We start from the raw sequence: 15,927 nt of genomic DNA on the forward strand, positions 1-15,927 counted from the left end.
GGCAAGTAGCAGTGCATGTTAAAATACATTATTAGTATTTTACCTGAAATGACCCAGGAACCACTTGCGTGTTTATGCGAGGTTGGAACAGTTTGTAGTTAGAGTTAAACCAGGTCACTGTAGTTATCTAAAGGGGCTTTCATGCACTTACACTTTTTCTAGCTCTACTGGGTACACTCATTAAAAGTAGCTCTCTCGCTCTGTATCTGTATCTGTGTCTCACTCATACACACACACACACACACACTCACACACACACACGCGCACACACACACACACACACACACACACACACACACACACACACACACACACACACACACACACACACACACACACACACACACAGCAGTGCTGTCAGTGTGTTAATGGCAGCATGTGTTTGCCAGGCATCAGCGGTGTTTACAGTGATGAGGGGATCAAAGACAAGGGCTGGAAATCACATTATCACAGTCAGGAGATCAGACACACCTCCGTGATACACACACATACACACACACACACAAACCTACACACAAACACACACATGCATACACACACACACACACACATTCACATATGCACACACACCGCAGTGGGGTCGTGTGTTCATTGAATGTGTGTTATGAACAAATGTGGTGGTTTCCTCTGTGCTTAATTGGCCCTGCACAGATCTTTATGACATGTGTTTATATGTATGTCAATGTGTATGTTTTTGCATGTTCTGCATGTGTGCACATTTACTTGTCATCATGGGCTAATGAATACATGCGTCACTGTGGTCCATATGTGTATGTGTGTTTGAGATAAACTCTCGATAGTCTTTATCGGGGAAAATGTTGAATCACTACATTTTTTTCAGCTTTTAAGCTTTTGTCAAACAAATTGTTACTCTTATTTGCCTTTCTGGACACAACTGATAATCAAAATATAGAATCATTTTCAAAGTAAACACTAAACCTGTATTATGAATTTTCGAAGTTAATCCATGTCTCACCAGTCAATTTAGAGAAATGCTATATCGGTACAATAGTAATTTGCACAATTACAATTTAAAATTAAATTACTATTAGAAGTCATTTTAAGTGATTGGCATTTTATAATCTGTATATACCTTTTGTGCTGAATATAAATAGATGATTTATATTAAGTGTTACATTTTTATAATTTGGTTTACAGTGGATCCAACAGTATGTACTTTAAATGTGAATGATCCTGTGTTGTAGGGGTCTCGCAAACTAGTCAAATAAATAACTAAAATATTTTTTTGTAATTTAGAGTAAATAATCAGTTGTTAATAACCAAAATCCCTTGTTTACAGCTTTTCATTTGTAATCACTGGAGCTTGTAAATAAATAATAATATAATGTGTAAAAAAACGACAAGTGGTAGCATTACAATTACTTTAAATGTATTTCTGTCTTTTCATGCTTAGCAACTCAAGCTAATGATCTACTTACTACTACTACTTACTACCTAGTCTATGTTTATGTATGGGCCATGTTGACATTATGAAAACTTACCTAAAGAAACACTTTCACTCTCTAATGTTAATTCATCTGAGAACTGTGCCTTTAGATATACAGTATATATAACAGCTTTAACAGTTAGGGAGTGTAAGGGTGAGAAAACACATTCAACTTTCCTTATTGGACTTTTTTTGTTTTATCTTCAATCATCACCACCACTACTTTTACTAGAAACAGGAACCCCATGCTCATAAAGATGATGCTACCATTTGTATCCTGTACATTATACCGATCTTTCAAACCAAATCTGCTTCTCCAAGTATTTTATTTTGTTAAAACGTTGCCTTAGAGCAGCTACACATCCTCATTCAGGAGGGAATGAGAAAGGCTTGTGATTTACTTTTCCTTTGACCTATTTCATCCTCCTTTTATTGCTGGTCGAGTTTTTCATCATGTCTTATGGATGCGTTTCAACCACCTCCAGAGAGCAGGTGTGAACTTGTATCCAGCTTTTGTTTGTCTGTGTAGTGAGAGCTAGATATTTGATCTTTGCCGGTTGAGACTCATACAGTATTCTGTCATCTAGCAGTGCTGTTGAGGATATGTAGGTTGGATTTCCCTGGTTTAAATAAAGATTTAGGACGATTGTGTCTTTTATTTTGAAGGATTTTTTTTTTCTTCTGAAAAACAAAGGTTGCACTCACTGGATGCATTAAGCATTTTCAGATTGACCCAGTGATGTATTGCAGGTTTGTGATTTGATCCAGGAGATCCTCAGTAGGAGACAGAGGAGAGTTCACTGCAGCCCGTGAACCTCCGTCAGTTAACAACATGGGACAGTGCAGCTTGAGGAAAGAACAGTGCTGGGGGGGGACCAGCTGAAAACACACGTGCCCTGCAGAGGGTGATGTCCTAATGTCCTAATACACAGTATCAAACAGGCACAGACACGAACATTATGAACTCGTATAGTAGACATACATTGCAACATGCGACTGACCACACAGATGCATACATGAAAGGATGAATTTACCTGACAGCAATGTCCTCTCCCTCCTTTTCCTCATGGCCTTTATTTTACCTCTTTGTGTGTTTGTATCTGTATGTGAGAAATGTGTGTGTTTTTAGTTATGCAATACTACACAAGTATCAACCCTGGCATGTGTCAAAACAACTAAAATAAATTTGAGACCTGATCTTGTGTGTGTGTGTGTGTGTGTGTGTGTGTGTGTGTCCACCAAGGTCTCTATATGTAGCCAAATCAATGGAATTACATCTTCGTAATGTGCAAACTAATTTAACCCGCTGTTATGATGTTTACAATAGTAAACAACATTAGTAATACATTTTAATGAGGTGTTTTGAAACAGTTTACCATAAGTCCATCATTAATCAGTACAAATCACCAAACAATGTAAATTCATATATTTGCATCTTTATTACAGCAATCTGCCGATATACTGTAAATTAGTTACAATTACAGCAGCAATGACTAACGATCATTGGAAATTAATGTAATGTTTTTTTATCCATCCATTACTTGTATCCATTACTGTAGCAGTTTAAGTCAAAATGTAGTGTATATAAACAGGAACATGATTGTACAGACATTTGATTGATATAGATTAATCAACTCAATTAGGGGTTGGCAGTTGATCTTTGTCTTAAAGCTATGTGCGTAACTTTTTCATATGAATGAATGTCGGTTAGATTCAAGCCATTGCCAAATGAGTTGACACAAAGTTGATTAAGCCTATGAGCTCCACACAACTCTCTCTGTCATTCCCCCCGGCACTGGCACAGGAGCTCAAGAAGGGCCCACGAAATGTTTCAGTTGTTTATTCTAATTCTAAGAAAAAACCTTGACTTACAGCAGAAGGTGTAAAATCCATGTGCAATTACCAAAAGGCTTACTTCATAGTTGAGCTGACAGTGTTGTTGTAATTAGTCAGAATTCCTCTTGGGGACTACATAGGTTATGCACTATAGCTTTAGCTTTCGACTCTAAGTAACCCTGTACTTTACTCTACTACTTAAGTACTTAAGTTTGACCTGCAATAATTATTTTTTTCTGGGCCACTTGGAGGCAGCTACAAAAAAACACTTTGAAGGATGTGAAACTGTTAAAGCTAAGTAGAGCTGCAGACTCAGGTGATAATTTTATGAAGGCTCATCCTTCCAAGCAATGTTTGACATTTGTCACATGATTAGCATTATGATCTGAGGCATTATTTCTTACATTACATTACTATTGATCATAGCTGCTTTAAGGGGCAGAACTAAGGTTTTAGTGAAATGGTAATAAAGTTAACTTATCTTGTCCTATGGTTCAAGTCAGTGGATTTTCTTGATACGTAGACCACAGTCTTTCTCTAACCGAAGTGCCAATGTAGCCTAAACATAGCAATAAAAACTTTTCCCAGTAATTATTGTAGGCGAACAAATTTGATACGGAAATGTTCAGTATTAATGTTCTGCAATTGTGAGATAACATGTCCTCGATATATTGATTTAAAAAAATATAGGCGGCATTATGTTTATCTCAAAACTACTATACTGTTAATATTTAGTTGTATAATAAATATAGTGTGACAGTGGAACAGCTCCCTCTTCTTAACCTCCCCCGTCCCCTGTTTAGTCATTCCAAAGACGGCGCCTTCTCTTCTCTTCTCCCTCCATCTGTTCATCTCTTTCTTGACACATTGCTGACGTTTCGCCCCTGCTCCTCCTCTTGTCTTTGTATGTTGACAGTTTGCAAATATAACTGCCCTTCCCTCTTACTCTGTGCCCCCTCCCTCTATCCCTCTAAAGGCATCTGAATGCAACAAACATGACAGGGTGTAATAACCCTCACATCTTCTCCTCTTCTTGCTGTCAATTTTTCTTTCTTTTCCTTTTTCTTTACCCTTCTTTTTAGTCTCCCCCTTTTCCTTCGTCCTCTCCCCTGTTGTCTTCTTGCATCACTTCTGAGGATCTTGGGGTTCTATCAAACAATGACAGGGTGTGAAAGTCCACATACACACTACCTACACACACACACACACACAAACACACTCACTGCCTCTTGTCAGCTCTTATTGATGAACAGAAACCGAAAGATGAACACACTTCGCACACCAAAATATGTGTTTCTACATTTCATTGTGTTCCAAGACAGTTCCAAATGAGCATTACGCTGTAAAAATGAGATAGTTAAGAAAACAATGAGTTTGTTCATGGTCACGACCTAACATTTCCTTGTCAGTTAATTTAGTCTGCTCATTGTATACACTTGGACATTTTCAGTTTTTTAATTAAGGGCTGGGATATTCTAGAAAATATTTACTTTGTACGAAATGTTGCGTTTAGAGCTGTGATGTACCAGACGTGGTGATCGTTTGAATAAGAGGATAATGGGGTACAATACACTCTCCTAGAAAGAATTATTGTTTTATTGTATTGTTTTGTTTGTGTTTTGTGGAGTCTGAAGAGTAGTTAAAACCCTGGCTTATTTTATCACTTTATTTGGCTTCTTACAGACCACAGATCACTGTGTGAAGTTGGTGTCAATGTTATGTGGTGTAGCGGGGTATCCAAAGCAAATCGACAATCCGTCAAGCAGCTCTGATTGAACGTGCTGCCTCCTTGATTATTGATGCTAATATAATTGAAATAACGTTTGCTGTACTTTTAGTTGAAACCTTCAGACCACAGTATCTGTTGTAAAACACATGACTTATGTTCCTCACATAGAAAGTGTAGAAAGAGCTAATTTGGTCTGCCTATTTACTGTACAGTTAATACACCGTATAGTCATCATCATCATCATCTTCAACCGCTTATCCGAAATCGGGTCGCGGGGGCAGCAGCTTGAGCAGGGAGCCCCAAACTTCTCTTTCCCGGGCCACATCAACCAGCTCTGACTGGGGGATCCCGAGGCGTTCCCAGGCCAGCGTGGAGACATAATCTCTCCACCTAGTCCTGGGTCTTCCCCGAGGCCTCCTTCCAGCTGGACGCTCCTGGAACACCTCCCTAGGGAGGCGCCCTGGGGGCATCCTTACCAGATGCCCGAACCACCTCAACTGGCTCCTTTCAATGCAAAGGAGTAGGGCTCTGCCCCGAGTTCCTCACGAATGACTGAGCTTCTCACCCTATCTCTAAGGGAGACGCCAGCCACCCTCCTAAGAAAGCCCATTTCGGCCGCTTGTACCAGCGATCTCGTTCTTTCGGTCATTACCCAGCCTTCATTACCATAGGTGAGGGTAGGAACAAAGATCGACCGGTAGATCGAAAGCTTTGCCTTACGACTCAGCTCTCTTTTCGTCACAATAGTGCGGTAAAGCGAGTGCAAAACCGCCCCTGCTGCTCCGATTCTCCGGCCAATCTCACGCTCCATTGTTCCCTCACACGCAAACAAGACCCCGAGGTACTTGAACTCCTTCACTTGGGGTAAGGACTCATTCCCTACTTGTAGTAGACAATCCATCGGTTTCCTGCTGAGCACCATGGCCTCAGATTTAGAGGTGCTGATCCTCATCCCAACCGCTTCACACTCGGCTGCGAACCGATCCAATGAGAGCTGAAGGTCACAGGCCGATGATGCCATCAGAACCACATCATCATCTGCAAACAGCAGAGATGAGATCCTCAGCCCACCAAACTGCAACCCCTCCCCACCACGACTACGCCTTGATATCCTGTCCATGAATATTACAAACAGGATTGGTGATAAAGCGCAGCCCTGGCGGAGGCCAACCCCCACCGGAAACGGGTCCGACTTTCTACAGAGAACCCGGACACAGCTCTCGCTTTGAGCGTATAGAGATTGGATGGCCTTGAGAAGGGACCCCCTCGCCCCATACTCCCGCAGCACCCCCCACAGTATCTCCCGGGGAACCCAGTCATAAGCCTTCTCCATATCTACAAAACACATGTAGACTGGATGAGCAAACTCCCAAGCTCCCTCTAGGATCCTTGCGAAAGTGAAGAGCTGGTCCGTTGTTCCACGGCCAGGACGGAATCCGCATTGTTCCTCTTCAATCTGAGGTTCAACTATCGGCCGAACCCTCCTTTCCAGCACCTTGGAGTAGACTTTGCCGGGGAGGCTGAGAAGTGTGATACCCTGGTAGTTGGCACACACTCTCTGGTCCCCCTTTTTGAAAATAGGAACCACCACCCCGGTCTGCCACTCCTTCGGCACTGTACCTGACTTCCACGCAATGTTGAAGAGGCCGTATAGTATACAGCGTATAGCAGTACAAGTAGAAAAAGTGGACACAAATGGAAAATTAATTAAATTATCTCAGATACTGAATTCTGAATGTGTGAAATACATATGTGAATGTAGTCTGGTTATAAAACACATGCATTTGTATTGAGCTGCAAAGAAGCAGAGAGAAGGAAAGCTGGGAGGGGGAATCAAAATGATAAACCGTTGAGACCGCTGCTTTGACAGGAAGCAGCATCTAACCGGGCAACATTCAACCTCTGTCAGGTCCATTTACACACACACACGCACACACACACACACACACACACACACACACACACACACACACACACACACACACACACACACACACACACACACACACACACACACACACACTCTCACACCCACACCCACACACACACTGAGGGAGTGTAGCTAACAAGGATACTGCCCGGTCATGTTCATCCCTCATGAGGTTTAGTGTAGGATGTTAATTGAGGTAATTAAATCACCATTACATGGTGTGTGTGTGTGTGTGTGTGCGAGCGCGTACGTGCGTACGTGTGTGCGTGCGTGTTAAACTCATTGTGAATTCAAGTCGACTAAAAAGGAAGCATAAAGGACCTCTGAGATATAATTCTCACCGTGCTGCTTAAGTGAAACATTATATTTCTAAAGTGTTTTTTTAGAGCATACCATGTAGAAAAACAATTAAGGGGTTGCTTTATGTAAATACAGTTCAAATGAAGCTACTTGATTTCTGTAGGGAAACAAGTTATCCATTAACGTGGACAGAGAAGTAACGGCTTTCCAATTGGTGTCAGAAAGAACTAACGATGCCGAAGCCAAAACTGTGAAATGTTCATTTTCCTCTTTTGAGTTTTTTTTCAATTATGAGGATATGTCATTTATAGTCATATCTACATGTATGTTGTTTCAGTTGACTTATCTGAACTTTACAAAATGTCACATGCAAGTCATTGTTTTGGTTGTTCCCAGGCAGTGTTCGTTTTCAGCTCTTTTGCCTTCAGCTCTTGGTGTCCATCAGTGAGGCAAACTGTGCTGCTCGCTTATGATGAGAGTGAAAGTTTGACGAAAGAGCCCCTGGCCGAGAATTTGCATGCGTGTGTGAGAGAGTGAGCTGTAACCTCCATGCTGTAACTACTGCACTGAGGGGAACAAATGACCAATAAGCTGATGCAGGCCCACAATGCACTGCACTGTAATTGAAGGCAATAGCATGGATAACCGTTTCCCCCATGGAAAATTTGATCATGGCCTTTTTCTCTCTCTTTTCCTTTCTCTCTCTCTCTCTCTCTCTCTCTCTCTCTCTCTCTCTCTCTCTCTCTCTCTCTCTCTCTCTCTTTGATCCCGGCAGTGAGTTCAGGCTCTACGGTGAATCTCAATTACTGACACACACACCATAAAGACCATAGGGGGAAAAGAACAAAGGGCAAAGAAAAAACAAAGAGACATTGATGATGGGATGATAGATTAGCCTGAGTTCTATTTTCATTTAGTGTTGCTACCATATAGCTATTGAACAGTAATCCAAATGATACGAGTTGAAACAACGGACAGATCAGGATATTAATATCGGAGAGTGGGATGGTAGAGAAGGAGATTGTGAAGCATTGATTTAATTAGTTTCAAGATCCAATACTTTATTACCATAGCGGCGAGTGGTTAGCGATTTGCGTGCTATGAGTGTTCATGACCGAACAACAAACAAGCACAGCGTATCAGCCAAGACATTTAATTAGGAAATAAGAAAAATAACCCCCTGCCTGTAAACATTAAATATTTGGCAATACTTTCCAGTGCAAAATAAGAATGGCATGGTTCAGTTCATAAGGTTCTGATGCAGAAAAAGGAAAAGCCATTAAATAATTAGATGGCTCTGCAGTAAGCAGTGTTTTAGAGATGGGATTTTAGTTGTGATGGCCCTGAGTCTGTTTTGTAAAGAAAGTTATGAAGAGGGGTGTGTGGCAGGGTGTGTTAAGTCCTGTTGTATCTTTTGAACTGTGCTCCAAATGTGGGTCTCATAGATGCCAAAGATGAGGCTAATTCTAGATGTGTAGCAAACAATTCTGTCCAGCTGCTTCCTTTACTGACCTGTGGAATTGCCCTTCATGGTTATAGCTCTTTTTTTTAGGGGGGGACATTGAGTTCTAAGTTGTAAACACAAATCAACCAGAGACTAGAATCACTTCTGCTCACTGATTGAGTATTCCATGAATAAAGTGGTCTGTATTCAGCTAATTAAAAAAATGTGTCACTATATTAAAGCAGTCTTTTGTTTACATTGAAGTAGAGGTGATAGCATATATGTAACGTCTTTTAAATTTACTGTTGTCAATTTTTGAATACCTGTGACTAACAAAAGTTTAATGACATAAAAAGATTGATACCTAGTTGCTGTAACCTATTCAAAGTTTAGAACAAATGGTCTTATCAAGAACAGAGATATAGTCACAAAAGGCAACCCTTGCATATGAAGTAGGAGTTTTGATGTGCTGTATGAGGGAATGGAGACAGATATTGGTTGATTGATTGTTGAAATCAGGTAGATCTGCTGTCAAATAATTGCAGGGTTTGCGGTCTGATACCCAGCTCCTGCCACATGTCCAATGTCCCTGGGCAAGATACTGAACGCCAAATTACTTCTGATGGTTGGCCAGCACCCTGTGTGTGTGTGTGTGTGTGTGTGTGTGTGTGTGTGTGTGTGTGTGTGTGTGTGTGTGTGTGTGTGTGTGTGTGTGTGTGTGTGTGTGTGTGTGTGTGTGTGTGTGTGTGTGTGTGTGTGTGTGTGTGTGTGTGTGTGTGTGTGTGTGTGTGCGTGCGTGTGTGCGTGCGTGTGTGCGTGCGTGTGTGTGTGTGCCTGCCCAGACAAATTACTGGGCCCCTGAAAAGGTCCAGTCATTGGGCCCCCTTTACTCATACTGAACTTGTATCAATGTGCATGATGCGCTTATTCCTACATAAACACATACCTGTACACAGGGCCGGTTCTAGCCAGTTAGATTAAGGTGGGCTACTGGAAATAATAGTGGGCAGAGACACCGACGAAATGTTCTGCTCTTGCAAGATCTCTGCACCTGCTTTTTGGCACATTTAATGTAAGCTTTTAGACACACCAATGCTGTAGGGGGGGTTTACCATGATATCACTGCTACCAGAAGCTTTCCTCATCACTATAACAATCATCTGCCACCTTCATTTAAAGGCTAAATATGTAATTTTCTAATTTTCTTAGAAAATAATAGATAAAATATACAGAATAATTTCAAAGACACCTCAAAACTTGATGAAATATCATAGTATCTCTGAATTGAAAATACACTTTTGCTAGCAGAAATACTGATATTAAGGAATTTTCTGGGGGTCTAAAGCCCTTGAAAGTTCCCTTTTTTTCCTTTATTTTCTGGTACCCTGATTTATGTCCAGGTCCTGGCATCACTGAGTTTACTAGGTTAGCTTGCTCATCATCAATGCATGCAACGGTTTTGAGGGGGAAAAAACGACCCATGATACTTTTAGTTTTTCAATATAAAATGTGATATATTTTACCCAAGTAACAATGAATAAAATGTTTTCTTTTATAGAAAGTTCTCTTGCGAATATAGCGTTCATAATAAAGGTTGGCTAAATTAGGTAATCTGCAAAAAAAAAAAAAAAAGAAAAACATTTTTTTATTTATTTTTTTCTCTCTGGGCCCCCCCTGGTGGCTGGACCCTAGAACGCTTTCCCACTTTCTACCCCTTATGGGCGGCCCTGTGTGTGTGTGTCTGAGAAGAGAAAGTGTGTCATAAATACACACAATTTTCCACTTAGACAGTTCAGTTTAGTTGAAAGAACGACTATTTTTTTCACCAAGAAGAAACGCAGTGTGTACCATGCTTGAGCTAATACATATGTTTAGTCCTCAGCAAAGGCAGCTCCAATGTTTAACGCTATCAACTCAATTAGTTCAATTATTGATACATTTGTATAGTTTACATACTAAATATCTCTAATATGTGCATTGTGACAGACAACTAAAGGTTTTCAATGTTGGTGGTGTCATAAAGAAAACACTTGTCACTCAAGGGTTAGTGAGATGCTGTCATTACAAACTAAAATGAACAACTCCCACACTGCCTCTCTTTTAGATACAAATTGACAATTACTGTCCTGGTAGTGCAGCTGTGAGCGTCAACATTTTCCATACAAATGTCTCATTAGTCTGACTTTGTTGAAGCCTGAAGAGCTGACACGTAACACTATTCTTCTACACTCTCTACTCCACTCATTCTCAGACTGGGAACCTTGACCAATTCCTAAAACGTAACTGAAATTTGATTGTTCCAGTTTATATGCTTTTAAGTGTGTTTTTCTTTATTTAAAGGTGATAGGAGGACATTTCATTATTTAAATATTTCTGAAACAGTCAAATTATTCCTCTGTTGATCATACATGACATGTAACAGCAAAAGAGACCATCAGAGCAAAAAACATTATTTTTATATAATTTTTCTAAATGCCTTTTTCATGGGTACGCTCACCCAGGAACTACAGCTGGCGTATTGAAAAGACTACGTCTACCCAAAGATTAACACAAAATTAACACAAACTGAAAGTTCCTCGGAGCACCTTTGATTGTATGTACTGTATAGATGTACAGTATGTACTCAGGACTCCCTGTTAAGCTGTATTGGCACTACAAGTGGATAAAGTGCATGGCCTCCTGTCAGCCTGTTCTCAAGCTGTCTGTGGTTGTTGTCTTGTGGTGTTTTCAGAGGAACAGCAGAAGGAGGTGGAGGAGGAAGAGGAGCCGCTGGCGGGAAAGGACGATGAAGAACAACGCATTGCTGACATGGGCCGGCCCATGCTGGGAGACCACGTCAAACTGGAGGTCATCATAGAGGAATCATATGAGTTCAAGGTAAGCACAAAGGAAAGCTATATACAGGTCCGGTTAGAAGTTAATACATTTGATAGAAATGGCAGGAGAACATTATGCTACGTTTAATTGGTGCACAAGCATGTAGATTACTTCTAATGACATTTGAGTTTCACAAAAAATCCACTCCATCCCATTTCAGTTTTTTTAAGTAATCCATAAAATGCCTACAGGTCTCACAGTCATACAATATTGGGTGATTTCATTACATAAAGGTGACGTTTTTCAAGACAGCTTAATCACACAAATAAACATTATTAATCATTACTGATGATATAGGAACGTGAATCATCACAAAGAGACAGCACACATCAAAAATGTTCTGCAATTCACATAGGGGAGAACGGGGTAATGTGAGACACTTTTTACATGTGCTTCCCTCCAAGGGAGCTAAAATGATTTATCAGTCAAATGTACACATTTCCCATTAATTCAGGATGTTTCCTAGAAATGGGCATTAACAGAATGTATTCATGACAAAGGGCAGTGAAAATATGATTGTTTAAAAAAGAGGTGTCTTGTGTCTCAGTTTACCCCAGCTGTGGGGTAAACTGAGACAGACCAGAGAAATCAAGGGGGTAAACTGATCCACTTACTTTTTCCACTCTGAAACTACCATAACAACAAATGTTGTAACAGTTACGATCCTGACAGCTAGCTTGAAAACCAAATATTCCAAAACTAATGTCGGACGAGTAACAGAATCATGGGGTTTGGTCAATTAAGAAAAACATTTTCTAAACACTTGAAAGTAACTCTGATCAAATACACCATTTTATTCATATTCAATAATTAACATTCAAATGACAGATAGAACCAGTTAGATTAACACAGTCTGGGGGTCAGAACACAGGACCCTTACAGCCAGCTAGTGTCTGGGGGTCAGAGCAAAGAACAATCAGAACCAGCTAGAAAAGCCTGGGACTCAGAACACAGGACTAGACCCAGCTGTCATTTTCCATCTTTTGAGTCTTTGATTAATATTTTTCTGCATTTGTTTTATTGGGATCATTCATTGAATAAAGACATATTACTTAGAGTCTATTGGTGTTAAAGGTCACTCTCCTGTCCCCCACATACATACGTGCCAAACCATGCCCTTGCTGACACCCCTTCAACCATCAACCCCCACCTCCAGCCCACATTGTATGTTCATCAACATGTATGATATACGTTTTTTTTACCTGAATCAATTTGCTTTAGCACAACAATTGATTAAGTTGACAGCAAGAAAATTTACTTTTACAAGCAAAAAATATTTTTTTGTGAAAAAAACATGCTTAGAACATCACCATGAGGTCCTCTCTTTCATGGCCAAAGGGAAATGAGAGGGGCTTGAAAACATATATCTCACATGACCAAAAATGTGTTCCATTGCCTAGATACAGGGGGTGTCTCACATTACCCGATGGCTCACATTCCCCCGTTCTCCCCTACTGCAAAAATGGCTTTAACTGCAGTGGTAACTATACTGTATGCATTGTACCGCATTTAAATATATGTGCACGCAAAAACAACACAAAATCACTTTCCTCACATTATACTCACACACTCAAACCTTTCGAATACAGGAAATAGTTGTGTTAACCTTATGTGTTGTCCTTCATATCGTTCACTCTCCCACGCAGACTCTTAAGACGAGCATTGACGTGATTACCATTCAAATGACATACGTGTTTGTGTGTGTGCTTGTGCGTACTAATGCATGTTCTTTGCTGCCACTCCACCCACACACTCACTCCAGACGGACAGTTAATAACACCCAGTAATAGCTCGACACTTGACAGGACGCTATACTTTGTCAAGTAGCTGTGCACATTAAAGTGTGTGTGTGTGTGTGTGTGTGTGTGTGTGTGTGTGTGTGTGTGTGTGTGTGTGTGTGTGTGTGTGTGTGTGTGTGTGTGTGTGTGTGTGTGTGTGTGTGTGTGTGTGTGTGTGTGTGTGTGTGTCTGTGTCTGTGTGTCTGTGTGTTTGTGTCTGTGTGTCTGCGTGTGGGTGCGTGGGTGCATGCATGGAACTGGAACCTATAGGTTATTAGGTATCTGAAGTACTGCCCATTGCAGATAGTGTTGTACAACAGTGTGAGAGTGTCTGACATAACAGATTGAAACAGTAAAAAAAGAAAAGTTGCATTAATAGAAAGTTTACTTAGGAGTTTAAAGTATCGATAACAAAAATGTTAAACAAGAGACAGAAAAACTGATGAGCATTGAGAAAGTCATGCTGGTGTTTTAATAAAGTTAAAAGCAAAGTACAGCCATGCCAATTCACACTTTCCTCTTGTCCATGTATATTTTGTGAAGTAGCGTTCTAATGGAATGGAGCCCAGAGTGGTCGTCTTCGCCTCAGTTCATGGCACGCCTAGGGCAAATTCACATCTACCACTGTCTTTCCATTGACTTCATATGAAACTATGTCGCCTCTAAAATTCACTTGACATTCAGTCCCAATGTACCAAGTAGAGAAGTTAATCTTAGTGAGATGGCAGGTAGTAAGATGGAAACACTCAAGATAATTTAATGGTGGGTCAAGATTTTTTTTAAATGTAATATATGTATTTCTGTCACCTTATAGCCAGTCATTATCACAGGGAGAAAGTGCAGGTGTATGACATTTTTGGGGGGTTTAAAAGATGTGATATTTCACAACCTTGACTATTGCGAGCACAAAACCCCCACATAGTAATTATTATTCAAATGCATTTGAATTTGCTTTATTACATCAATAGTCAGTACTAAGTATACTTGTTACAGCCGTCTTAACTGTGGGTTCCACATGTGTGTGTACTTCTACCGAGAGACATGACGCAGATACATATGCACATATGTATTTCTTGCCAGTCCAGCTGAGTGTAAAGAGATGATCTAAAGGGAGGGGAAGAGAGAGAGAAAGCAAGGGAGGTAAAAATAACAGTGCTGCACAGAATGAAGAAGATGGTATGGCAGAAGAAACCTAGCCAAGTATGGTTAGATAAAAACGTACTTACTTACTCACATACAGCTGGCGGAGTAAAGCCACTTGTGTGTGTGTGTGTGTGTGTGTGTGTGTGTGTGTGTGTGTGTGTGTGTGTGTGTCCACAGCAGCAGCGAGGCACTTGGTACACCCCTAAGCTCCATTCAACACACTTAGAAATCCCAGTTCGCCTCTTCTGAAGTGGAGAGAAAGAGAAGAGAGCAAATCCCCATTGCTGTGCTAATTACAGTAGTGTGTGTTTGTGCGTGCGGGCGAGTGTTTGTGCGTTATCTCATCATGTCACAGTTTCTTCCTTTTGAAGAAAACAACAAAATAAATATAAATACTAGTAATGAAGGAAACAAAAGGAAAGAGGAAGGAAGCTTGGAATACATTTTGGAGCAAGAGGGAGTGTGGAAAGAAGTTGGCAATCAGTAAATAGGAGAAACCGTTTGCATGTATTCTTTATGTCTTTTTAACTGTACTGGGCTGTGTAAGAAGTGTCAAAATACACAAGATAGATAAAATGATGTGTTATTAACCCCTGAACCTTATTCCCCTGATGAAGCAGGTCATAGCATCCTCATGTTTTGCAGCCAAACCTTGTTAAGACCAACATTTCATTTTCTTCTATTGGGTAAATCCCAGACTTTACAAATGTCTTGCTGAATTTGTTGGAAATGTCTGTGCATACAAGTATGCAAACGACAACTGATTTGAATAAACATTAGACGGAATGGTGCAGCCATAAAAAACACATGAATTCAATATTTAATTTCTTGCTCATCATAAAGCCTCCATGAAGAGATGGGCCGAGGCTGGTGCAGAATATACATAATTGAAAAGAATCAACTTGTACTGACTTTTTCATCAGTACTCCTTTCACCATCTCTTTCCACCACATATTCTGAAAGCCTAAGAACTTGCGTTTGCTCTGAAAGAATATAATGCCAGTTTGCTTTTTTATGGACTACAGGAATCGAACAGATGTCTTGCGTCAACAAATGGCGAATGACAAATTCCTTTTAACGAGGGATTTTATGTGATGGTATAGCACCTTGAAGACTGAGTGTGCACTGCAGGCTGCTGCAACCCCATCTGAACATTATGATTCCTCTGTCTTTTTGGCAGAACACGGTGGACAAGCTGATTAAGAAGACCAACCTGGCTCTGCTGGTAGGAACCAACAGCTGGAGAGACCAGTTCATAGAGGCCATCACTGTGAGCGCCGGTAAGGCATGGGAGGCGTGTGTGTGTGTGTGTGTGTGTGTGTGTGTGTGTGTGTGTGTGTGTGTGTGTGTGTGTGTGTGTGTGTGTGTGTGTGTGTGTGTGTGTGTGTGTGTGTGTGTGTGTGTGTGTGTGTGTGTGTGCTGACTGTGTGTCTGTTTATCAAT

At 40.6% G+C, this 15,927-nt stretch overlaps 1 protein-coding gene across 1 annotated transcript in view; it reads left to right on the forward strand.

Annotated features, from left to right (window-relative positions):
* Positions 1 to 15,927, forward strand: part of slc8a1b (solute carrier family 8 member 1b) — a gene marked incomplete at its 3' end in the record, with an annotated part of 133,698 nt that overhangs the window by 98,658 nt on the left and 19,113 nt on the right. Inside the window, 2 exon segments of the mRNA XM_080036313.1 lie at positions 11,418 to 11,563; positions 15,665 to 15,764. Coding sequence (XP_079892439.1) covers positions 11,418 to 11,563; positions 15,665 to 15,764 — 246 coding nt within the window.

Source organism: Ammodytes marinus, assembly GCF_949987685.1.
Source record: "Ammodytes marinus genome assembly, chromosome: 11".
NCBI lineage: Eukaryota > Metazoa > Chordata > Actinopteri > Uranoscopiformes > Ammodytidae > Ammodytes > Ammodytes marinus.